General features: G+C 36.9%; 1 protein-coding gene across 3 annotated transcripts in view; it reads left to right on the plus strand.

Moving 5' to 3' along the window:
- Window positions 1-4,706: 4,706 nt before the first annotated feature.
- Window positions 4,707-25,467, plus strand: part of TAX1BP1 (Tax1 binding protein 1) — a 55,748-nt gene continuing 34,987 nt past the window's right edge. For all 3 annotated transcript variants that reach the window (XM_071429250.1, XM_071429252.1, XM_071429251.1), the window contains exons 1-4: window positions 4,707-4,862; window positions 7,658-7,840; window positions 21,049-21,151; window positions 24,629-24,816. In XM_071429250.1, the coding sequence (XP_071285351.1) occupies window positions 7,664-7,840; window positions 21,049-21,151; window positions 24,629-24,816 (468 nt within the window). In that variant the 5' untranslated portion in view covers window positions 4,707-4,862; window positions 7,658-7,663. The remainder of the gene's footprint in view (window positions 4,863-7,657; window positions 7,841-21,048; window positions 21,152-24,628; window positions 24,817-25,467) is intronic.

The following is a 25,467-nucleotide window of genomic DNA, read 5'->3' on the forward strand; positions in this document are numbered from 1 at the left end:
TAATTCATTATTTGCATTTATTAAAAACATTCCTTTTCACTTTAACAATAAAGTAACCCAACAGTGAAGTAACAGCAATTCAAATGCAGTCATTTACAGACGTGTGGTTTCTTGTGCCCATTGTACAGTGCAGTGCTGCCAAGTCTCACACCTTAGAAGTAAGCTCCTGCTCTCTCCTCTGTCACACACATACATGCACACACATACAAAATTTACATGTCTGCTCTCACCTATACTCTTTTGGGAAAACCCACAAATTTCATCAATCTCACTCTACAGATTTAAAAATCCTGGCAGCTTTTGAATAGCTTTTCTTCATCAGCTACAATTAAGTGTTGGAAAAGAAATCCAAAGTACACAAAGAGAAACTTTCTCCTTAATCGGAAATGTTAGCAATAGTATGGGATTTCTAATATGTTCCAAAGTTTAGCCACACCATCTTACTGGAAGGCCAAGACTGCATGCCCTGTGATTAGGTTCCCTTAAATGCTGGGCAATTCAGCATTGTCAGCCATAATATGAAACATTATTTATAACTTTTTCACTGTTTTAAGAGTATAGTTAATAGCTTTCTGTAACATGATCTTAAAGAGGTTGATTAAGTGTGCTTTACAACATGACCAGAAAGAGCTTCCGATTAGTGACATCAATATATATAATTTACATCTCACATGTACTTACTTACATACTTTTAAAACTTGGAAGTGTTGAAATAGGAGTCAGACCAAAATGAAATCAAATCATTAGAAGTGAAGCATTTCCTTACCACACTTCATCAATATCATCATGTCATGCCAATAGCTAGAATATCCACAACATCAAGTACCTGTCTCTGGTAATAAAACCTAGAAATATAGAACTTTTCTGTCACTCACACAAAACAAAGATGGGCCTCAGAGGGGAGGAATTCAGGGATGGCTCAAAAACTCATCATGGGTTTAGTTCAGAAAATAAGCAAATAAAAAAAAAAAGTTAGGCTCTGGATTGAATAAAAGTTCACATATATCCAAGGTTAAACAGATGTGACAAGGATCCATTTTTAATTTCCAGGCTCTAAATTACTGAAGGAGCTCACAGGGGGAAGAAGATAGTGTAGTTATAAAAACAGTGTTTTGCAAAAAACCTGAGACTCTGTTCCTTGAGAGTCTGTAATTGCTCCCTGTTTCCTTTGGCAATTCTGGTTAACTGCATGTTTTTATTTTTCATTCATCTCATGCCTGAGGAGGGACTAGTCTCTTCCTGGCAAAGTCTCAGTATAACTACAAAGCAGGGAAATTTTTGCACCCCAAACAAAATTTCAAACTTCTTTGGAATCTAGTGATGTTCAAATCCAGTTACTGATTTCACACACACTTTTTACTTTATTTAATATTTCTGTTGCAACGACAATTGTAATTTGCCATTGTATAATTGTCCCTATATTTATGCACTTCAGAAATAAAGACCTTTAAAAAAGAGTTTTGCCAGCTTTTTATTTCCAAGTCAATACCCTGGTGAAATGTATTTGACATATTTTCCTTGGAGATTGTGCACAGAGACACAAAAAGAGAGAGAAAAGGGACTTTTTTCAGCCTGTAGAAGAGAAGGCCTCAGGGCCTATTGCTGCCTCCAACCAGCTAAGCAGAGGGTGTAGAAAAGATGGAACATAATTCTCTTCAGAGGTGCACAGTGAAAGCACAAGACAAGAGACAAAACTGGAACGTGGGAAATTGATACAAAGAAACTTTTTTACAATGAGTGTTTTAAATCAATGAAAGAAGTTCTTTAGGTGACAGTGGAATATCTCCATCTGTGGAGACATTTGAAATGTGACTGGGCACGGCCCTGAGCAACATGCTCCTTTGAGCTGCTCTGGACATCCCTTCCAACAAACATGGTTTTGATTATAAATATATATATATAGTATCATTAAAAAATGCTTGACATTCCTAGTTTCTTTTTCTTTTAAATATGCATAAATACTGGCTAAACATTGATACTACGTGTTTAAAGTACATTCTGGTACACATTAAAACCATACCATTTGTAGTAAAGTACTGGCTTGAACAAAACCAGTTTCCTGTTAGTGAAATCAGTGGAGTTAGAAAACTGAAAATCAAGCCAGAAGGAGATGGGATTATTGTCACCATACCTGTAATAAGCTTTTCTAATTAGTGTGTTAGTGTTAAGAAAATCTCAAAAGAGTAAGGTTTTGTTAGAAATGCTGTTATCAAACATTTTTTTTTTGTATAGAAAAGTAGTGAGTGTTCAATGGGGTTTTGGTTTTGTTTGTTTTGTTTGTTTGTTTGTTTTATTGTTTGTTTGGGGTTTTTTTGGTTTTCTTTCTGCTGAAGAACAAGTTTCCTGAAAGATTTATATCACATGGATGCATTTCAGGACATAGCATCTATCTAGCAAATTCAGACTTATCAAGGCACTCAACCATTAATTCTCAGCCAAGTGCAAGTATCACCAGTTCTAGTCACATTTTTCTTGATTCAGATCTTTGTACAAGGATATTGATTGTTGATTCTGGGATCACTGTGCACCACTTGTCCATTTTGGTCAAGTATTTAATTTCTTGACATGATAATAAAAAATTAGGAAAGGCTCTGCAGCATCTTTCTGTAAAATATCTATAAATTCTAGAGGGATGGGATTGGCATAGAAATCTAGCATGCAAAAGCATACATGAGAACACATTAAACCACACATTTATTTTAGTCAGAAATAGTTTTATATTATATATATAACCACCATTATGTGGTTTAGATAGCAAGTTTAGAAGTTTAAAAATACATTTTCCTGAAAATTGTGGATATAAGTACAAGAAAAGACAATTCTTGATTTATTTGTCCTAATATTTTCACTGCTCAACTAAATGCCAGCATTTCAGTAGATTTTTTTACCTCTTCCATATGCATTAAGCAATAGAAATAATAACTGAATACTGAATTATGAGTAAACCATAGCTTTATTGACTAAATGAACATTATTAAGTGAACATGGAAATATCTCAAGTTTCTTAAAAAACTCAGAACTGAGGAGAAGTATTTTTTTAAAATTAGGAAACAGAGGTGGGTTGTTTGTTTGTTTTTCCAGGCATTCACTTGTCAAAATTTTGTAAGCTGCAAAAGAAAAATCTTTATTTCAAATTTCCCATCATATTCCCATAAATCTGCATTGTAATGGCTTTAAAGAAAGCAGAACTACTTTGTCTCACCAATGCTGACATTCCGCAGCTGATGACTGTAAACCCCGAGTTCTTCCTAAGTTCCAGCCCACATGAGAACAGTGTCTTGTGACAGCCCTTTATCACATCATACAGAGCAAAGAGCAGCAAGGAGAAGAAATGGAGGGCAGAGATAAGAAGGAATAGCTCTTCCTACCTCCTTACAAATATTTATTGCTGAACAAGATACTGGTTTCATTTTCCACTACAAAAGTTCATCTCATCTTACAAGAGAGATTGCTCTACATACACTTCTTGTGTTTTCTAAAGTGATCAGTTAGTACTATGCAGGGAATCTATTGCTTTCCAGGAAAACATGGAATGTGTGGAGGATATAAGAGATTGTTCATTGTGACTACAAATCAAAAGATAATTTAGTAATCTGTGACACACCTTGAAAGACAAGACTGTTTTCAGAAACAAAAATGCAAGTGCAATGAATAACCATAATTACTTAAAGACACTTTTTATGCTCCAGCTTAGTTTCATTTCTGTTAGGACTGACCATGAAAAAACAGGTGAACTTGTAAGAAACCTAACTCGATAATTCTAATGATTAATCATATTATTTATAATAACACTATGTCTCTCCACATAACCTGTTTGTTTAAAATACACATGAAAACACGTAAGAAATGGTAGCAGCAAAGAATTGAAGATGATCTTGAAGACAGTTTGTAGTAGCAACCAACACTGGGTGCACTGGGACAAATCCTGCTTACCAGTGATGGGTACTCATCACTGGTTGCTTTTACTCAGCACTGTGACTCTGGTCAGTGCTCCATGAGCTGCTTTTGGATGAAAATTGAATGGAGTCTGTGAAATAGTTGTGAGCCTAGTCAGAAAAGCCTTAATGCCCAAACCATGTAAATCCAGATTGTTTTAAAAATATCAGATGTGATAAAAGGTATTAATCCTGTACAAACTTGTGGGAACTGAAGTCATTAAGGCGGTGGAGTCACCATCCCTAAAGGTGTTCAAGAAACCACGTGGCATTTAGTGCCACGGTCTAGTTGACAAAGTGGGGATTGGTCAAAGGTTGGACGCAATGAGCTCAAAGGTCTTTTCCAACCTAAATGATTCTGTGCTTCCCTGATTCTCCGAGTCGGTGTTGTGTGATGTAACATCCTTTCATGGAGATCCGCCAAGGTACCCAGGCAGGACCCTGTGTAAGCGTGTACAGTCGCTCTTATCTCAGCCCTCCGTTGCCTTGGGAAGACGTGCAAAAGCTGGCAGATTAACGGTGACCTACAGGGTGACGGCAGCCTGTGTCTTGACGTGGGACGGAAGAGGAGATGATTAATTCGGGGTAACTGGGTGCGACAGAGGTGATGTTGTAATCACGGACAAGACAGAAGGGCACCGTGGGAGCGCTGTACGGAGGAAACAGCAGCCCGGTCGGGCACACGGCCCGTACAGCGCCGTGCCTGCACCCCCGAGCCCCACCGAGAGCGTGTGCCCGTGGGAAGCGGAGACCACCGGTTCCCGGCGGGAACCGGCACCTCCCCGGTTCCCAACCGGATCTGTGTCGGGGCCCGCCCCGTGCGGGCAGGGCCGGGCTGGAAGTGACGCGGGCGGACGGGCGGAGCTGCGCGGCGCTGGTGGCGGAGGCCCCATGTTGATGTCCCCGGCGCCCTCCGCGTCTGCCTAGGTAAGAGCTGTCCGGAGCCGGCCGGGGAGCCCGGGCAGGGCTGACACGCTCCTTCCCGCCGGCCTCCGGCTGCTTCTGGGCCGGGCCGGGGCGGCCGGGCCGTGCGGCCGCGGTTCTGCGCCACCGGCCCCCGGCAGCTGTTCGGGCCGGCTGTGGTCAGCAGGGGAGCGGCGGGGCCGGGCTGCGGGAGCCGGCGGGGCTCCCCTGCCCACGGGGGGAGAGGGAGGCCCGGAGCCAAGGTGACCGTGTCGGGCAGGTGGCGGAGAAGCGGCGGGGAAGGGGCGGGAGGCAGCGCAGGTGGGGGCCGGAGGTGTCGGGGGTCCGGGACTGCAGCTGGAGGACTCCAGGAGGAGCTCTCTGGGGTGGTGCGGCTCGTCCTGCTTTTGTTTTTCCTGCTGGACGAGCTTTTCCTCCTTTTCGCCGTCCTTTCCGCTGCGCAAAGCCAAACGCGTCGTTTAGCGTTCCCGTGGGAAGCGCTTGTCATGTCAGTAATGAAGCCTGTGCGTAGCTCTTCCTCCTCCTCTCCCGTTGCCTAGCCGGTAGCTGCGAGTTAAGCAAGCAAGTACCCAGCATCCCCATATCCTTGAACTGTAAGTAGATCTGAGCATCACCTAAGCTCCGGGGATTTTCCTGCTAGGCAACAGTAATCCTACATGATTGTGCTGGTCTGCACAAGTTAGATTTGTGAGCAGTTCTGCTTTGGGGTTGGAAACCAGTCTGCCTTTACTGGTTCCACTAGGGCTAGCTGACAGCCAATGTGCAGAAGTGGATAGAAGTGGATATTTTTTTTTCCTTTTGGTTGAGGTTGGTAGGTTGGTGTTTTTTTTGTTTTGGTTTTTTTTTTTTTTTTTAACATGTGCTTTGGTTGAGCTGTACAATTTTAAAGACAGACTTACTTAAAAAAATTCAATTGGTTTTATTATTAATGTTGTATTTACTCTTATTGCACTTATTCTACCTGGTCACTATTTCATGTCAATGTTATTTGGCTGTTACTGAATTACTAAAAATGAATTAATTGGCTGCAATTGAAAATAACTAAGGTTATTCTTTTTGTATTAGAACCATAGAAATTGCTGATGCATACCATTTATAGTTCAGAGTGAAATTGAGAGATGCCTCTGTTTTGAGATGTGTGGGAGTTTTCAGGATTTTACTCGGCTGTAACATTTCCTATTCTGGACTGAAGCTACATAACTGATAAGATTTATTGTGTACCTTGTTGTCTCTAGAAAACTGTGTTTTGATCTTTACTCAGTTTATTGTGGAAGTCATTTTTTTTTCTTTTATATCTGTTAATATTCACAAGCTTTGTGTTTTATCTTGTAACCCGTGTTGGTCAGTATACAAGATTGTTTTTTATTTAACATCTGATACATTGAAATAATGTCGTGGCTGTATGTAATTCAGTAGTACTCTAAGTTGAGCAGTAATAACCTTAAAATATTGATGGCTTAAAACTAAAAAAAAAACCAAACCCTTGTATTTACCTTTTCCTTGTTTTGGATGATGGATATGTTTTTACTTCAGAGTGCAGTTTGTTTCAGAAATCACAAGGTTTTTACTACTTATTTTTTAACTGGTGAAAGGCTATAGAAGGTACACAAAAACCTTTTCATATTTGAACTGCTTGAGGCTTGCAGTGAGTGACCTGTCTCCTTTTGGTTTTGGTTTCCACATGTATCTTCAATGAAAGTAACATATTATGTCACACATTTGGCAGTTACCTCTTTCAAGGTATGAATGTGCTTGGTCGGTATAAAATTACTTTCAACAGCAATTGCAAGAACAGGATAGCTCATCTTTCTAGAAATGTCAGATACATAAGGCCCTAATCCTCCTAATATCAAATGTTTTGGCAAAATTTTGATTATACGATGGAGTCAGACACTTGAAACTTCTCACTTGCATATTTTTGGCAGATATTGCCGAATCTGAGGAAGGGATGTTCTTGTTCTGCTCGTGCAGCATCTTGTGTTACTGTGGTTTGTAGCACTATGTATCCTGAATGAGGTGGTGAATGGAAAGCACGATTAAAAGCTTTTGCAGTCCAACTGATTAGTGTTAATCCCTCCAACTGCATGCATACCTCATTGTTCCTGCTATCAAAGCAGGCCATTGTTTATGGTAATGAAGCTAAACACCAAAGTATGTGTTACAGTGAGAATAGTAAAAGATGCCCACAGACTGCTAAAGGGGGGCAGGAAAACTCTTGAAGTAGGGAAAAAAGCCAGCCCAAACAAAACCCTCCTGTTTACATAAACGTTCTTATTTTTAAAAAATGTCTTAAAATGGAACTGTGATACTTTTACTGAGAGGGGAGGAAAAACTTCTTGTGTAAAAATGCTGTGAAAAGTACTGAGCAGTACAGATTTGAGAAAAGTTTAAAGCAGAGAAACTACGGAACTGTTGTTCCTCTTTAGCATGTCTAGAACCATTAAGAATCTTTCATTCTTTCATTAAGTTAGAACCCTGCTTTGTTTTCACACCACTGCTTTTATTTTCCACTTTCTGACACTGAGATATAATACTGGGGGCATTCAGCTAAGCAATACTTTCTCTCCATCTTGATGTCATTGCTGAAATGACTGCTCGTTTTATTCTGAGAGGTGGTTGTTTTGGAGAGATGCTGAGGCAGTGCACTTTGGTGAATTTAGTCTACGCCTCTCTGTTTTCAGAACAGGAGAACTAATTGTTAGGTTTTTCTGTCATACGTATTTCAACTAGATTAATTTTTGTAACTTCACTAGTTTTTCCACTATGTTCAAGTAATAACTTCTACAATTTTGTTACAGGTAACCATGTCATCCTTTCAAGAAGTTCCATCTTCAGCTAGCACTTTGCAGACCTCCAATTTTGCACACGTGATTTTTCAAAATGTCGCGAAAAGTTACCTTCCAAACACACATCTTGAATGTCACTACACTCTAACCCAGTTTATCCATCCTCATCAGAAGGACTGGGTTGGTATTTTCAAGGTAAGCTATGCTTGTTCTATTGCTTGTCTTTTAAATGTTTGCTTGCTCTCTTGCAAGTTAAAATAAATCTCAACAACAGTAAACTTTTAAGGTGAACGTCACTTAAGTGATGTATTGGTTCCTGCTGTTAGAGTGTCCGTTTTGTAACAAAGACTAAACTAGAGACCAAAACTAAAGGTGTGAGTCCAGCTGGAAATCTGCTGGAATAAAGAGGCTTAATGTATGCAGAATTAAATGGAAATTATTTGAGAAGAGATGTGTGGTTACAGAGTGATGCTGTGAACAGGACCGAGTGAAGAATGTGGTACTGTGTGTGAAATATGCACGCAAAGAATGAAAACTAAGCTGGAGATAACTTGACCCACACCCCTGACTAATTTTTATTGCTAGAACAGGCTGAACAGTATAGATCACTAAAATGATTCAAAACGGATCCTTGGAAAAAAGATATTTGGAGATATTTTCAAAGGTTAATAAAGCTTCATTTATGGGATTAGAAATTGAGTAATTCTTATATCTACTTTTGTTTAAGACATTGATTTGTCTATCTTTGTTAGTATAGCTCCTAATAAATGATGCTTAAATTCCTTATTTTCATTTTATTTAAGAGAAGTTTTGATTTGGGCTTTATTGAAGTGATGCTTAGGCAGTGGGGAGGTGAGAAGGGTGACAGACTGATTTGTTACTGGAGCACTTTTCCTGTAGAACTCAGTTCACTGTTTAAGAATGTAAATGGTTGACTTTCTTGTAATCTGCAGATTGTGAGTCTTTATTCAAGCTAAATTACTCCTCTGCAGTATAGAACTTCTGTGCTGTGTAACAAAGCAGAAGTGTTTTTAATGCAATGTACAGTGACTGTATAGTTACTAAATTGTACCAGGGAGGCATTGGCTTACCAACAGGCACATTTCCCTGGTAAGACATGTGTCTTATTTCCAAAGTTTTGACAAATATGTAACTGAGAAAACACTTGAATGTTTAGTTCATGGCATTCATGAAATGTAAAACACCCCTCTTTATCAAAAGTTTACAGTTGGTTCTGTTTATATTGCGTGTAAGCATCTTGAAATTATTGAAATGCGAATATAATGGCTTTGTCTGTTGGCCTAAGTGAGGGAGGCAATCAGGCAGGACTCTAGAATTACTAATTAGGTAAAAGAAAAAAGAAGTTGGGAAACAGTGTTTCAGTGATTACACAAAGTGCTGTGTGCAATGTACAGGTATCTGATTTCATCTTGGCTGTGATGATAGTTTTCTTAAACTATTGAGGTTCTACTTTATTCTGCCTTAAGAGAGGTGGATAATACTTTGGCAGTCATTTGAGGAACATGTTGAGCTGGCATAAGGTAGTTCTACTGTTCAAAGAAACATCTTTAATGCAGAGTGGCTTGTTTCTTGTGCTTCCTCTCCATGTGAAACGAGATCTTGTGTGGTGAATCAGACTGAGGTTAAGATCAGTGTTTTGTGACTGGATTTTTAAAATGGAATTCCCCAAGTAAATTTCCAGTTTGCCTGATTCACATCAGTATAAGGGGAGGAAGCATTGCAAGGTGGCAAGAATAAAAATGGCTTTCTTTTAGTGGTTATATCAGCTTACACTAAGTGTTATGAATATACTTAGTATTGTTACAGTACACTGAGTTAAATAGAGCCAGCTGTCTAACTATATCTGTGTCTACAAATATGTATGTGTAATGCTTGCAGTAAAATAAACTATGAAAACCTAGTCATTTTGGGATAGATAATAGAAGTTGTACTGTGATCTGAATGTAAAAATGAGTGACTTCTAGAGAACTGATTGTTCATGAGCAAATAAAAAAGCACCTGGAGGTGGCTTGAAACCTAATAAAAGCAGAAAGGGGTTTTATCATTTACTTCCCCTAAACACATATGAAGGTTGCAATGCATGGTTAGCAAATTGAGCCTATGATTAAAAAAAAAAAAGGCCAAAAAAAGGTGAAAAAAAATCTTGACTAATTATGAGAACAGTAATTAATGATCTTCAGTATTGGCTGGTATGCAGTGAAAGTGGGATTTCTATGAGAGAACTCAAAGTGTTGATTCACAGACTGTTCATGTAGAGTGAATAAAGTTCACTTTGTCCTTTTGAAATGCATATGTTGTTTAAAAAACAAATCTGAAATCTTTGCCTGAAATTGCACAGAAGGTAACTAGTGTTGTAACAGTGAATAGTGGACAGAGGAAAAAGGCACCTAGTTAAAAAAAAAAAAATAGAAAACCTCAGCCAAAAACCCCAACAAACAGTGGTAATTTCAGATTGGTGTGGAAAATAAATACGAAGTAAGATTCTTCCTGCGCTCTGTGAGCATTGCTGTTTTTAGTTATAATGTTGATTTTTGTTGAATTTTAGGGATCAGTGGCTTCAGCAGTATTCTGTCTTGTTTGCTCTACTGGCTGGATAAGATTATTTTTTATGGAACTGAAAAAAAGCTTAGGTTAGAAATTAGGTACTTTTTAAGTGAATGGTTTTTATTTAGGATATGAGTGCTTTTCTTCAGCAACAATGATGTCTTGAGTAAATATTGGTTATATATATCCTTATATTATTGCATTTGTTTTGCTTGTCCAGCTGTTAGTGCAGCTGCACAGTGAAATGGATCAGTAGGATGATCTGCCAGGAAAATACAGCCTCCTCCCTAAGCTTTTACCCTCTTATTTCATAACTGACTTGGTTCTTGGTTTGATCGTGGTGTGGTGCAGCTGTGCTGGTGTCACTGTGATGGAAACAAGGGGACTGGGAAGGCATATATGGGAAGGGCTATGCCTGCTTTATTGGTATGGCTGCTTAATATGGAATGACTATTGAAGCTTCTTTTTCAAACTTTTTTAGAATATTCTTCTTAATAGCAGCTTACTTGAAGTTGTGAAGGTTAAGATTCTACCAGCTTCTCTGCATATGCTGTAGGTGAAATGTGAATTTTTTTTGTTCCCAGTGTAAGTTGCTAAATGTTGAACTTCAGTAATAATGAGCAGAAGGCTCTTTGAGGTGGCAGTAACAGATTTAAAAGTGTTCCCAAGCAAGTAATTTTGTATTGCTTAGAAAAATAAAGACCCAGTGTTCATAAACTGAAAGAGTAATGTTGCATATAGGAGAATTATTTCAGATGTGCCATTTTTTTACAAACTAGATGCATCTAAATGCATACACTAATTCTGGGATTGGACATCTGACAAAAACTGGGAGATGTAGGAAGTGCAATAATGAAGATAATATCCTTTAGAGCAGAAGTTCTGCATATGCATTTTTTATTGGTTTTGTGTTTATTTTTATTACTTGTCCCCTACAGGAGAGGAGTCAAATGCAGGTTTTGACTCAGTCTTCAAGTCTGCTGTCTGTCATTGCTAGTATGTGTTTTTTTGCTTTTAGGATATACTGGAGAGTTATCTGTAATCAAGTACTTAAAGGTCTTGATCAGTTATGTCCTTGTGTGTTACCATGAAAATAAAAGGCATTTTTTTCAGATAAGTACTGGTCTAGTATTTGGCATGGCCATCCAGAGCCCGAGTTCCTCTTCATGCAGTTTTACAGGAACTAGAATTTGAGATCAGCTTTCCCTCTACTGAGGGTTTCTGTGCAGGATAACCTGATGGTCCTAGTGTGGAGTCAAAGGTGAGAAGACTTACTTACCATCCTTGATTGATTTCATAGGAGGTCTGTATTCCTAGAGGGATCCAAGACCTCTTTATTTGTTTCTGCTCATCTCTGGTTAATCAGAATCTGGAGAGGCCTTTAATGTAACCCAAATCTAAACTTTTGAAATGAGGGAAAATAACGAATATGTGCACTGCATCTGGTTGCAAAACTGGCCTGTCTGTAGGTAGTCCTAATTTCCGGCAAGGGCAGTCTGCATCTCATGACTATAAAATAAAATAATCGTATGACTGAGTGATATTTTTTGCATTATTAATACATAATGTCCAGATTTGCAGAAGTGTTTGAAAAGCCTGCTTGGTTTCTAGGAAGCAGTGCTTACCTCTTTGTCTGGAGCACGTGTTTGCAAATAGGGCTGTAAAATGTTCAGTATGCAAGAGAGGCTGGTTTACTCCACATCTTAAAGGCACAAGGAAGGGCTCTTGTGGGCATTAGAAAGATATTGCATCAAGAGAATGGTGTTAAAGGTGTAGGTGTTTGTGAGGTATATCATAGTATTTTGTGAATTTCTGAACATGTAATTTAGCTGAGACCAGCATGCCGGAATGACCTGCAATATCAGCACATAACCAATCTTACATATGTTACGTTAATGACTTCAGTCTTGCTGTGTCATTAATTAACTATTTCATCAAAACTTTTCTGTTCCTCAGTTCTAGTTGATACATTTTTCTAAGTAATCTACATTACTATTCTTCTAGGATATTGACTAGTTGTAGGCATGCTTTGATACTGACTGTCTCAGAGTACCCGTAGAGAAGAAAAGAAAATAATTTCTTTCTTAATTTTTATATTTTTAATATTCACAATTAAACATTAAAGGTGGAGAGCCAATGTTCTGGCAACCTAACACATGGAACAACTGAGTAATCAGAATTGGGAAGATCTTAGCAACTTACTGAACGCAAAAAGTACCTCTTGCTCAGAGAGAGTACTCAGTGCTTACAAGGCCACATCTGAGCTACTGTTTGTGCATCAGTGCAGTGCCTGTGTTTGTATGCAACTTAATTTCTGTCTTTTCAATGTCCTTATTTATAGAAGATCTCAGAATTAAATTATCTGTGGTCAAAAACCTTTGTAACACAGTTTAACGCTGTATTTGATAGAGACTTGAGAAACAACTTGGTGTTTGTGTTTCATCAAGGCAATCTAGCTATATCTTTGAATAGTATTCTGGGTTATTTAGTCTCTTTTGGACTGCAAATAATAGTACAGCTTGTGTGAGTCATTTGAATATCCTGATTTTGCTGTAGATTCGTAACTTAAGCAACAATTATTTCCATACAGATTACATTCTGAAGTACAAAACATCTGGATGTGTTATTTGCTACATGCATATAGAAATACCATTTTTTTGGCATGGAATCATCACTGCACAGCTGGCCATGATAGATACAGGAATGTGCAGTGCACAGTATGTCCTGCTGTTAAAATAGCTGGGAAAAGAACTATTGGAATTCAGAATGTTTTTGAGAATTGCTTTATCTGTGAATTAGAGTGATTCTGTTGGTTTCTGGTTTATTTTCTTTGGAAAGACAAGTAAATAGTACTTGGCATAAAAAAGAAGGTCCCTGGCAACATTACTTGCTGTTTCTATATGAGGTGAAGAGAGTGATAATCCAGGTTTATGTGATGTTGCCTTTGACAAAAGGCAAAAGAAGGTTAAAAGAAATTTTAACATTTTTTTTCCAAGTGTCAATAATTTTCTAAAATTATTTGGTTTGGTAGGTTGTAGAATTGGCATAACAAAGTAGCCAGTAGCTGGTAATAATTTTGAAATAAAAGACTGTGCTAATTGATAGTTCTTATGAGATATGGTAGCAGGGGAGTAGTTCACTTAAACCCCACCTGTTCTTTCAAAATGCATTTTCATGCTTATCTCTTAAAGTAAACAGTAGCTTTGTTACTCTTTGATCTGTCATATGTTTTTTTTTGGACAGTAGTTTACATATGTAACAGATTTACTTTTAGGGAATTAATATTGTTTCTATATTTATTTTGATTTATACCTAATAGAGGAAGTTGATCCTATGGTCTAGGCACTCTGTCAATGTCATTTTAACATATTCCTCTGAGCTGTGAGGTAGAAATCGAACCAACAAAAGATGATCATAACTTGGGATCCTGATAGTACCTTGATATTGCAGCAAATACCACATGTTTGCAATAGTCCAAATTAATGTATGTGTTTGTAACATTCAGCAGAGATGGACTTCTTCAGGTCTGGGACTGAGAGAGCATTTTGGAGACTATAGCCTTTCATAAAGAATCTAGAATACTTTGCAGCCATCTTCTACCCAAGAATGTCACAACCTTGGGGCTCCTGTTGTATAACTGATTTTAATCCCAGTGTGAGTAGCAAGGTCATGTCTGAACTGAAGGCTTAAGCATCTTGGCTAATTCAAAGTTGCATGTGGTATAAGGTGATTACAGACATATTGAAACCCCCAAGGTTTGACTTTGCTTACTTATTTTGAAATGTCTATGCCTGAATGTTACTACAGTGTAACTTATTTAATACTTAAATAAGTACTTTTCCTTATGTCCATGTTCTGAAATTTTTTGTACAGTGTGATTCTTTCAGAGCTGCTATGTAGATGCCATTATTTGCTGATGATGCCTGTGTTCAAAAGTCCATTGCATCAAAGGCATATCAGTGTTAACAGTCAGCATTAACTCCCAGTAATTTTGGCTGGTACAAGCTTCACTGCACCCAGATGCATTTTCCTGCCTGCTAGTTGTTTAGAAGGACTTGGTGTTTGTAGCTGCCGGTTGTAGATTATGCGCTACAGTAGCACAGTCATTGCTGTCACATTCAAATAGCATTACTTTACTCAGGGTTATGGCCAAACCAAGCCTGCTTGGAGAAATCTCTTCCTATGATGCTGGTCCCAGTGGTGTTTTGCTTAGACATCTGTCCTGTCTGTGGTTTGTGGCAAAGTAAGTGTCTCTTACCATGTGAAACATGGCAAGGCTGCTGACTTACTGTTGTCAGTAATAATTAAACTGTATAACATACATCCAGAACCTTATCTACTGTCTGTAATTTTGCTTCTTTCAGAGGTAGCACATTGTCTTCTTGTAGTACTTAGGGTGCTTTGCCAAATTTCTTTCTCAGCTATTTAATTTAAATTAGAAAAAGGGCTTAATTTTTACTCTGATAAATTTTGTGGTGGGGTTTTTTGTGTGGTTTTTAGAAAAAATGGGATCGTAATTAGGTATCTACAGTAAAGGCCTGCTGATTATGCCCAAGTTGGTTCAGCTAAACAAGTGTTTTCCAAAGAAATGTTTGCTTCTTTGGCTTGTTGATGTTGTGTAGATGGGTCAGGCACTGTTAATATAGCAGAATGAACACTGCTGTTCTTTCAGCTGTGTAACAGCCTTCTGAGGCCAGGGGACAAAATGCCAAATGAGCCTCCCATGCTGATGGTCTTTCTTTAAGGCACTCTGTCTGCAGGTGGAATCAATTGATTTTACCAAGCAATTAAGAAAGAAAAGAAATTTAACAAAATGGAAAATGAGAAAAATTTTATTTTTCATGTTCATCTGAAACTCAAGAAATGAAAACAAAGTTGGAAATAATTTTTCCATTGCAAACACTGTGGAGTTGTAAGGTAGAGCTTGTGCCATAGAAAAGCTTACATTCTGTGTAAGATGAACCAGATGAGAGTTGAAGGAGATACAGTGAAATAAAATGGTTATTGTTTTCCCTCAGGTAGATATTGGATAACACATTATTGCTATACAGACAGGCACTCCCTATTTATGCTCCCTCCCTCATCCTCCCATTTATTTTTTTTTTGGCAAATTTTCTTCAAGTTATTCTGTTGAAACATACTGTGGGTGAAATGTAAATATGGGAAAGCTAATCTCACTGTGTGATGTGACATTGCAGTAAGAAGGGAGCTTGTACTGTGGGGCAGCACAGAAGAAGAAAAAACTTCTGTGATGACTGCATGTCTGTTTGTGGGTTGAAGGAAAACCTGTCTAGTGTGAGTATTATGGGACAGCTGAGCTGTCCCTACTTGCGCAACCAAATTGCAAAGTGCTTTGTGCTGGGCTCTTAAACTTTACCAGACTTCAGCATTTCCACCGTGGCTACTGAGTTGGTTTATATGACTGAAAAGTCTTTATGATGTCCTAAATCGAAATAAATCTTTTTGCTCAAAAGGAGGAGATAGAAATATCATAAGTGTATTACTCTGTAATGGTCTATTAAAGCTTTCCATTTTATGGAAGGAAAATTAAATTAAGTGAGGTTTCAGTTATACATTGTACATAATAACCTAATTTGGATATGACATTTTTTTGTGGTATAAATGATGTCTAGTCATGTTTTGGTTTAAAAACATGGCTGAGAAGGTGAAATTAGGATTTGGGTTCTGGATTGTTAATCTCTTCGTTAACTTCTGGAAGGAAAGCAAGAATGTTTGCATTTATTCACAGCTGTCTAATTTAAAAATGTATTTCAGAGTGGAGTTTGAAAGAATTAAATGTAGAGAATATAGAAGAAAGTATTGAGTAGCAGATGCTTTATGTCTAACTCAGTTGTAAAATGGATGTTTTTCTTTCTGTTGTTTTTGGGAAGCTGCGTCATCTAAGTCTTAATCTGCTCTTTTGACTGAGAAATAAGAATGTTTCTATTTTTTGACTTTTGAACTCTGAGCAAAATGTTTTCAGAGTTTTCAATGAATTCTTAAAAAAGTAAGGGTATCAGCACAGTCAGTCAATGCAGATGGCTGCTGTGCTCATCAGATGATGAACCTGAGTTCAGGCTTCACAATGAGTTAAGTGTAGTGAGTGTAGTTTGACAGGTAATTCTTCATTTTTCTCCTCTGAACTTCAGAAGGTTTTATGTCAGAGTTCTATAATTTGCAGTGTTTGTGTGCTTGAATGTGGATGTTGTAATGATTGCCATGGCTCGTGCCAGGTTTTTAAGTTGGCACTAATAAACAGTGCCTGTTTTGCTCTTCCTGGCTCAGAGAAAATTTCTCAGTGGGTCCTATATAAATTTTTCATTTACTTAAGATTTCTGATAGCAAGACAGTACTACTGTGCATCAGTATATATTTTATATTTTGACTGGAACTTGGTTTCATGTTTGTAGTTGACTTTTTGTTGATTGTGTTTTTGTTTTTGATGGTGGGTTTTTTTTGGTTGGTTGTTTTTTTTCAACTGATATGTAAAGTTAACTTTAACTTTGGTTTAAGAATGTGTTCTTCATACCAAAATAGATCTGTTAACTTCACATGAGTCTTCAACAAGAATTGTGTGGGTTTCCACATCTTTCCCCTTGTTACCATCTTTTAACAGCTGTTAAGTTCTAATTATTAAAGTAAATAAATATGTTTGGAGCTTCATAAATATTCATAATTTTCATAAATTTTTAGAACTTGCTTAATAAATTAAGGGAATGAAAAATTATACAGTATTATTGAAGACTTATTTTAAATATATTTTTATAATGGACATAATTTCTCTCAGTGGCTTTTTTTCATTATTTTGAATTTCAAATGCAGGAATGAAATTTTCAAATCATTCTAACAAGCATTTGTTTGTTTTCAATATAATGTTTTCATGAGAAGAGGTGCTCAGTGTTACTTATATCAGCTGTTTTGGCAGTTGAAATAGTCAAACTCTTGTTCTTATCGACCTGATAATTCTCCATTTTCCTCCTGTCAGTGTAGTACAGGTAAGGTGTTTGCATCGAGTGGGTTCTTGTGGAGGATCTGGACTCCTCTCCCATTTCAGAGACTAATCTAGAAGATGGTCTATATTATTGGTAGTAGGTTTTGTTGGTATCATCAGCAGTAAGACAAATAGTCTAACTTTTCTGATTCTGAAATGAAACTATTTTTCTAAGCTAATATGCCCCATGTTTCTGAGGGTGCTCTTTGTTTTGCTTCCAAAGCTACAGGGTTTTATTTATCATAGAAACTCACTGTGGAGCTGCTGATGACTATTCCCATCTTCTCTACATATTTTTCACTTTTTGTTGATTTCTTTCGTAGCTTTTGCCACTAGTTTAGTTTCTCAATTTTTATTTACTTTCTCTTAAGTGGTGTTAATTTTTTTTTATATAGTGTTAACCCTAGTTAAAGTTTAGACATCTATTGGTTTTCTTTCTGAGCTGAAAGAAATATCTATGTCAAAGATCACATTTAAATCACTGCTGAGCCATCCAGTGTGTGCTGTAGTCTTGTATCTGTGATAATATAACCTGTTGCCATAGAGAAGCTTATGACTATGTATATGTATGTATGTAGTATAGTATTTTGTAGTTTGGAAGCACTGTGTACTCCATACTAGGCTTATTAAACAGAATATTGACAAAAGATACAAAGTACTAAAGTGAAAGTTTATTAAAACCTGTTGATAAAATAACAGATTTTTTTTAAATACCTACATCCTACACCTAAAACATGGATTGCTTAAATTTGTTTTTATTTTATTCTCATCATATCATTATGTGGCTTTGCTTCTTGCTTGTGCCATCTAAGAAATAACCCTGTTAAATTTAATTATATTTATTGTTATGTAGGAAGGATGTTGAAAAATGTTACTAAGTTAATTTGCTTTGCTGCAGAATACTCACCTTCCCCTTTTGAAATGTATTAAGCTGTGAGGAAGATGACATTTATTCATACTTCCTTCTCTGCATTGTCACATTTTGACACGTGCAACGTGTAGCAGGGAAAACCCTAATTTTCTCAAATTCTGTGCAGTGATAAGAGCTGTTGGGCAATGCATACCTGCTGATGTCTTGCTGGTGCCCTTTGAGAAGGGACGGAATTGTCATGATCATAAGAATGTAAGACAGCGTGCCTCACACAGGGGAAAGAGATGATGGATGACAGGAAATGTGGGGAATTGTTACAGAAAATACTTGTGGGGTAAACTTCCTTGGGTATTCCCTGCTAGCTCTTGATGTGTCACAATTTTCTCTTTACTAGCAGTCCACAGATTACAGTTATACTTAAAAATACAGAACCTGTTGAGAAACAGACCAGGAGAGTTATTTGTTTTCTATGTAATTTTTTGTTTGTATCAGTATGGCTAAAGTTTTAAATGAACTAAAAAAAAACTTTTTGTTGATTACTACTACAGGTAGAGTATTGATAAAAATAACTTTTAGTTTCAGGATAAATCGCTAAATTTATGAATCAATATGTGATATCTAAGAAAAATATAAAAAGATGGAATTCCAGGAATAAACTGTCTATTTTCGTGTTTATGTTCACTGTGTGAATGTTTTGTTTTTTCTCTGTTTTCCAGTGTTAGTTATCAGAAGGAAGAAAGTTATTTTAGTCATGAAAATAGCATTAAAAGCAGTGTGTGCATATTCTGGTTTTTAACAGATAAAAAGATTATTTCAGTTCTATACAGTGATAATTTAGTTTCTTTTCTGAAACGAAAAAGATGATGACTTTTCAGTCACCGTGAGCTAAATTTAGAAAGCAGTGTGCTTTAGTTTAGGACAGCAAATAATGGTATATGCTTCTCTTTTCTGAAGTAAAAGCAAGTTCAGGAAAAAAAAAAAAAAGGTAGTAACATCTGAGTTGGATTTGAAGACATGACTAATATGAAAATTTGCGAAATGTTTCCTGTGAACTTTTTTCGAGAAAAAGTTGCTTTTACTACCTTCAAGTTACTGGAAGAGTTTTCCATGTTGTTTCTGAGATATTTAAAACTGTGGGAACAACAACCCCAGGAAGTCTCATTTCATTGACATTTTAAAAAGCTGCTTGATAGGAGATATCATAGAACTCTTCTTTGATAGGAGTAGGCTTAAGATCTGGTAGATGATTCCATTCCAGCAGATGTGTTGAGCATCTGCTCTGCTTCTCTTCAATAAGTGTTGCCTTACAAAAGTAATGAGAATTTCATCTGGTTTCACTGTTGTTAATCTGTGTTTTTTTAGAATATAAAAAGGTCTTCATCATCTTCAACATTAGTTTCTTCCATACTTCTTAATAAAAAGCGAAGAAGTGCATGGATATCTATGGAATAATCTATTCAGAATTTTTAAAATTAGTGCTGTGTATTAATTTGCATACATGAAATGTTTGCCTATATACATATATAATTGCTGCTTTGCTATTGAATTACTTTTGCCTCTGGTGATCTCTTTGCCTATCTAAACATGTTCTCCTTTTTTTTTTTCTTTTTTAATTGAAAATTCCTTTAAAACCCCAGCTGTTAATACTTCTGAATTGTATTCTTTATAAAGAAAGAATTCTACACCTGGAGTTTGGAAATGTTGCCTATTGAAGCAATGAAAATCACGATTGTTAACTTAATCTTTTCTTGGTTGTGTGGTTTTGTGTGGGTATTTGGTCTCTTGATACAGTCTTACCTGATAAAAATTGGGAAACAATTTATTCCCTTTCTATATCTTAATTCTTCCATGTATTTCCAGTTACTGATAAACTGTTTGACACCTAGCGATTCATAAGGTTTTGGTATTTTTATTTCATCTGTGGAATAAATCAGATATACTTCTTCTTTTCCTTTACCATTATGCTATTATTAATATCTATTGCTTTACAGTAGTTGCTTTGGCTTTCTGGTTTAGTTGAATGTATTTCAGGCCTGTTGGTATGTATGTCTTCAGGGAGGAGAATCACAGGCTCATAGAATGGCCTGGGTTGGAAGGGATGTTAAAGAAGATGGAGTTTCAACCCTCCTGCTAAGGGCAGGGACCCCTCTCACTAGACCAGGTTGCTCAGAGCTCCATCCAGCCTGACCTTGAACACTTCCAGAGGTGGGGCCTCCACAGCTTCTCTGAGCAACCTGTGCCAGTGGGTCACCACTTACAGAACTGCACTCTTAGGAAAACTCTGAAAGCTGAGGTGTTTTGAAGTGTGCAGAAGACTGTGCTGACTTTGCTGAGTTATGTTTTCATGCAGATCTGTGTTTTTTCTTTCCTGACATAGTGTGTATGTATGAGAGAGTTTTAGCATTCAGTGAAATGCTGGTCTTTAGCATTGCAGAAGTTGTCAAAAAAATTCAAGTGTCAATTGTGATCTTTTCAGTGGCATAGAAAGCTTTTCTTTTTCCCCTTCCTTTTTAGTTTCTGATGAACCAGTTGGACTGTGGACACAAGAGAGTCAACATTGGCAGAATGTACACTAAGGAAATTTCATTATAAAATCAGGAGTTAATATTTTTGGACTTTAAATATAGAAATGTGTATCTTTATAGAAAAAAAATAGTTTAACATATAGTGAAAACTGTCTGGTGCTTTACTTTATATAGATCCTTTTATTGCCTTAGACCCATTTACTGCCTTAGGTAACAAGCTTAATAAAATTAATGCTAAATCTTTGACATGCTTGTTAAAATATTCCTGATTTGTAAACATTGTTAAGTATCTTTTCATTACGTTTTGAAGCAGAAATATGCATATTACACTATGTTGTAAAGGCCAGACTGTGATATCTTAACTGTGTATATCAAATTCTTCTGTTTAATGTTTTCTCTTTCTTTTTAATTTTTTTAAAATTCTTTTTTTTGGTGGTTTATATAATTTTAGGTTGGTTGGAGTACGGCAAGAGATTATTACACGTTTCTTTGGTCACCTATGCCAGAAAATTATGTGGAAGGATCAACTGTTAACTGTGTGCTGACTTTCCAAGGTGAGTATAAGGCAGTGTCTTTGTATTTTCCAGCCTACTCAGCTTTTTAAATACTTATCGGTTCATGTAGGTGCTTGAGCATTGTATAACAGTTCTGGAGTTTAAAAAAGATAAATTGGAGGATAATTTTCAACATTTCACTGTGGGAAGTTTAGTCTTATTTTAGATGTCAAGGAAAATTGTAAGGAAAAGTATGTGACTTAGTATGTTTTTTACATAGTAATGGCAGATATTCATGACTGATAGAGAAGCTCTGCTGGAAACTATTAAAATACAATAAGTGACTTTGTTTAACGATCAGCAGGTTCTTTTTAATCTTGGCCTCTCTTAGTGTGCATTGTGTCTTTATAGAGTCCTTAGTCTCTGGAGATTAAACATTATCGATGTGAAATGATTCTTGTCAAAGAATAAATAGTGTAGATGGTGGTTTCATCAAAGTTCAGAGTAGTCATAGAGTTGCAAGGGACTTTTTGCTGCAAGGAATTGATGGAAATATCTGAGGCTTTTAAGAAAAGAATAAGGAACAAACCAGAAAATGTTATACCACTGTACAAGTCTATAGTATGGCTACATTTTCAACAGCGCACAAGTCATATCCTCTCCCTCCCCTTTGCAGTCTGTAAACAGGTCTAGTAAAGTGCAACAAAGGAGATCAAAATAAAGAAATAGTTTCTCTGTAAAGGTGTGGAGTTGCAAAGATGAGAGCCACACTTCTTAAATGGAAAAAAAGACAATGGCTATGGGTTATGACATGGGAGGCTAATGTCTGACATTAGGAAGAGCATTTTTACCATGAGGGGGTAGTGTAGCTCTTGAACAGGTATCCTGGTTTGGAAGGATGAGAATTCCATATAGTTGATTAGGCACAGCCACAGTAATCTCAGGTGCTGACAACAGCCTCTTGAGTGGGAAGCCTGACAAAGTGACCTTCCAGACTTCCTTCTGCCAGGTCTTCCAGGCTGGGCAAGGAAAGTAATGTGAAGTGACTGATGTCTCTAAAATCAGCTACCCATGGCATGATTGGATTAACCATTCTATATATCCAAAAAAATAGGAACCATTGATGTAAGCTACCAAGTGACAAGTTCAAAGTGGAGGTAGATATGATACTTTTATAACACAGTCAACAGGCAGAACTTGTTGCCACAGGAGATGACAAATGTTAAAAATCTACACACATTGAACATTTCATGTGAAAGGAGGACCTCCACGAAATTAATGCTTTTCTGCATACAAACAGAATGTTATGTACAATCTTACCTTCTTTTTTACTTGCAGCAACTATTACCTGATTTATTTCCCAGTCCTTGCCTTAGTCTTTGTTTGTGTGTGTGTTTATTGCTTAAAACATACAAAAAATTAAATAATTGAAGTCCTGAAATGATGACTTTATTAGCTTGTTGTCTTAATAAAGCTGCAAATAGTGATAGCTTTGATGAGTTCAGTTCTTTCTCTTGCCAGGTCTTTTTTTTTTTCTGGTGCTTTCAATGATGATCATATCCACATGGTCTGATAACCTGATAACCATTTTATAACCTTGAAGCTGATTGAAAAGTGTGTGTGCTCTGTAGAAAGTGGAAGGAAATCATTAGTTTCTTTTACAGTTGCCAAAGTTCGCTTAATAAATGAAATTGGGTTGGACTGAAATAAGAAGTGATCTAGAAGAGTAGAACTGTTTTGTTCAGTAGAACTGCCATTATCAGTCCTTTCTACATAGAAATTTTACCACACATTAAGAGACCAAGTGTCTCTGTCTCATCTGTTACATTCCATCCTGACAGATCTCCACTTTTATGGAGCTGCCAGATTGAATCTCCATTCAAACAGTCTCCTGGTTGTGTTTGGCAAGATATTTTAATGTTGCTGAGATGAGATCAGCAGAGCTTACAGGAGCTTAATTATCTGAGCTAAATAGTAAATGTTGTGCAGCATGTTAGATGTGGTTGTTTTTTTTATGATCAAGTAATTGTGCTGGAAGAAAATAATCAGAAATCTGTTTCTCCAGTACATGTTAGAACAAGAAAAAAGACTTACAGTAGTTTCAAAATCAGGTTGTCTGAACCAATATTGAAATGTGCTGAAGCAGCAATGTAGATCGTTCTGCATTTATTTCTGCATAGTTTCACCTTACTTAAGCACTGAATCAGGTAAATTGAACTACAGTGCTATATAGGAAAGTGTAGCCAAGCCTAAAAGCATGAATCCTGATGTTTTGAGATTCAGATACTATTCCATGAGCGACTGTTAATAAAGTACAAGACTAATGGAAACATGAAGTTCTTGATACAAGTGTTGTCTATACAGCAGATGTAATGTTTTACTATTTCTAGGAAAGGTAGCTAAGAGAACCGGGAAAAGACTTCCAGGAATCTGGAATGAAAGTTGAATGATGAAGTGAAAAGTTAATGATAAAGTTAGAAAGGGAGAAGATTGAAATGTGGTGAAATAAGAGCTGAAATGGGTGACATCACCTACTGGACTGAAGACTAGGTGAGGGTTTATTGTGTTAGTATTATCCTCAGGCTGGCTACAGGATCCAAAAATAAGTATTCTGAATAAAACTGGCTGGTTTTCTTACCAGCAAATGGGGTAAAGTGTGGGTCTTGAATATACTAATAAAGGTTAAAATGTCAATAGTTCTTGAAATTATTGTTTAACATTGATAAATCTTACTCTATGAATCTGGGTCATGCAAGAGGCTTGAAACTTCAGTGGACAACAGTTGGATAGTCACACAGAAATTCTTCTCAAATAATTTGCTTACACCATGTACCATTACACAGCTTCAAGAAAGAGGATTTATTCTTACCTTGTAAAATCTAGAAGAATTGTTTTCAATTTAAAAAATAAGCTCTTTGTTAAATTCCAGGCTCTTCTCTTTCAGCTAGTGTCATCCATTCAGAACGTTTCTGTGCTTTGGCATTAAAAAATAGCAAAAAAAAGGATGTTTGTCTCACAAACCCCTGCCCCCCAAAACAGCATCAAAACCCTGTGTACAAGTGGTCCTGGTGAAGTTGCAGATGTCTTGTCATTGCATATTATTTTGTCTTTTTCTGTTGCATTTGCTTGTGTATGTATTTCAAGGCCAAAAAACCAGTTACTCTCTGTTCTGTGACTGTACAGCAGTCACACGATAATGTGGGCATGATGCAACTTCATGGCATCTGATTGCCAATGATTCTGTTTCATGAATGTATATGCAGCAGCTATTACCTGATGTTTGTGAGGTGATGTGTACATACAGCAGCTGTTGCCTAACTGTTTAATCTTTGTCTTAAATGTTAGTAGAAATTGCTGGGGATGAAGGTTACTCAATAGGATGACTTTTTCTTTCTGCTGTTTTGATGGTATATTTATGCCATACTGATGCAATGAGCATGAAATCTGTAAGTCAAACATGATGTGGTAATCTGTCTGCAGATGGGGACTTGTAAGCTTGTGTAGAATATTTCTTCAAATGTTAATTTGTTTTGATAGGATATTATCTACCAAATGATGATGGAGAATTTTATCAGTTTTGTTACGTGACTTACAAAGGAGAAATCCGTGGAGCAAGCACACCTTTCCAGTTTCGTACCTCTTCTCCTGTTGAAGAATTGCTCACTATGGAAGATGAAGGAAACTCTGATATGTTAGTGGTGACCACGAAAGCTGGACTTCTTGAGGTTTGATACAAAAATTCTTAAAATGCTATTTCTTTTTGTACTATATACACACAAGGAAAAACTAGTAGGAACGACTAGTAGGAAAAGACCTGCATGTGTTTGTGTAATGTATATATTTCTGACTTGTTCAATAGTATTTGGTTGAAGTTCAGAACATTTACAGGTTAAACAAATCAAGATGTAAAAGTGTATAGCACTAAGAGTGGACAGAGAAACATAAGAGTAGATACTGCCCTTCTCTCACATCTGTAGTCACCAACTAACTGGAGGGGGGGAAGGTACCCTTTGTGTGATGTGGTGCTTGTAAGGAAAAAGAGTTATGGAATCAGTATACTTTTATTTTTGCCCAAGATAAGAGCCCTGGAGACTGAGCTGAATAATTGCAGGTGCCTAAATATATTAGAGTAGCTCTTATTTTATTTAAAGCAGTTTTCTATGCAACGTATTCTTTGCTAGAGAGATGTGATTGGTCTTGTGTTTGTATATCCAGAGTCAAGGTGTTTTACTTTCGCTTGTTGCTGCTTGTAGGCTGAACCCTGTTTAAATCCAAACAAACAAAAAAGAAACCCAAGCAAACATATGTTTGAATTGCTTCTTGGAAAATTGTTCAGTGCAGTTCTCTTACTTTGGCATCAAACATTTTATCCTGTT

This window comes from Agelaius tricolor, unplaced genomic scaffold (genome assembly GCF_023055355.1).
Source record: "Agelaius tricolor isolate 1412-34295 unplaced genomic scaffold, bAgeTri1.0.p SCAF_6, whole genome shotgun sequence".
In the NCBI taxonomy this organism is placed as follows: domain Eukaryota; kingdom Metazoa; phylum Chordata; class Aves; order Passeriformes; family Icteridae; genus Agelaius; species Agelaius tricolor.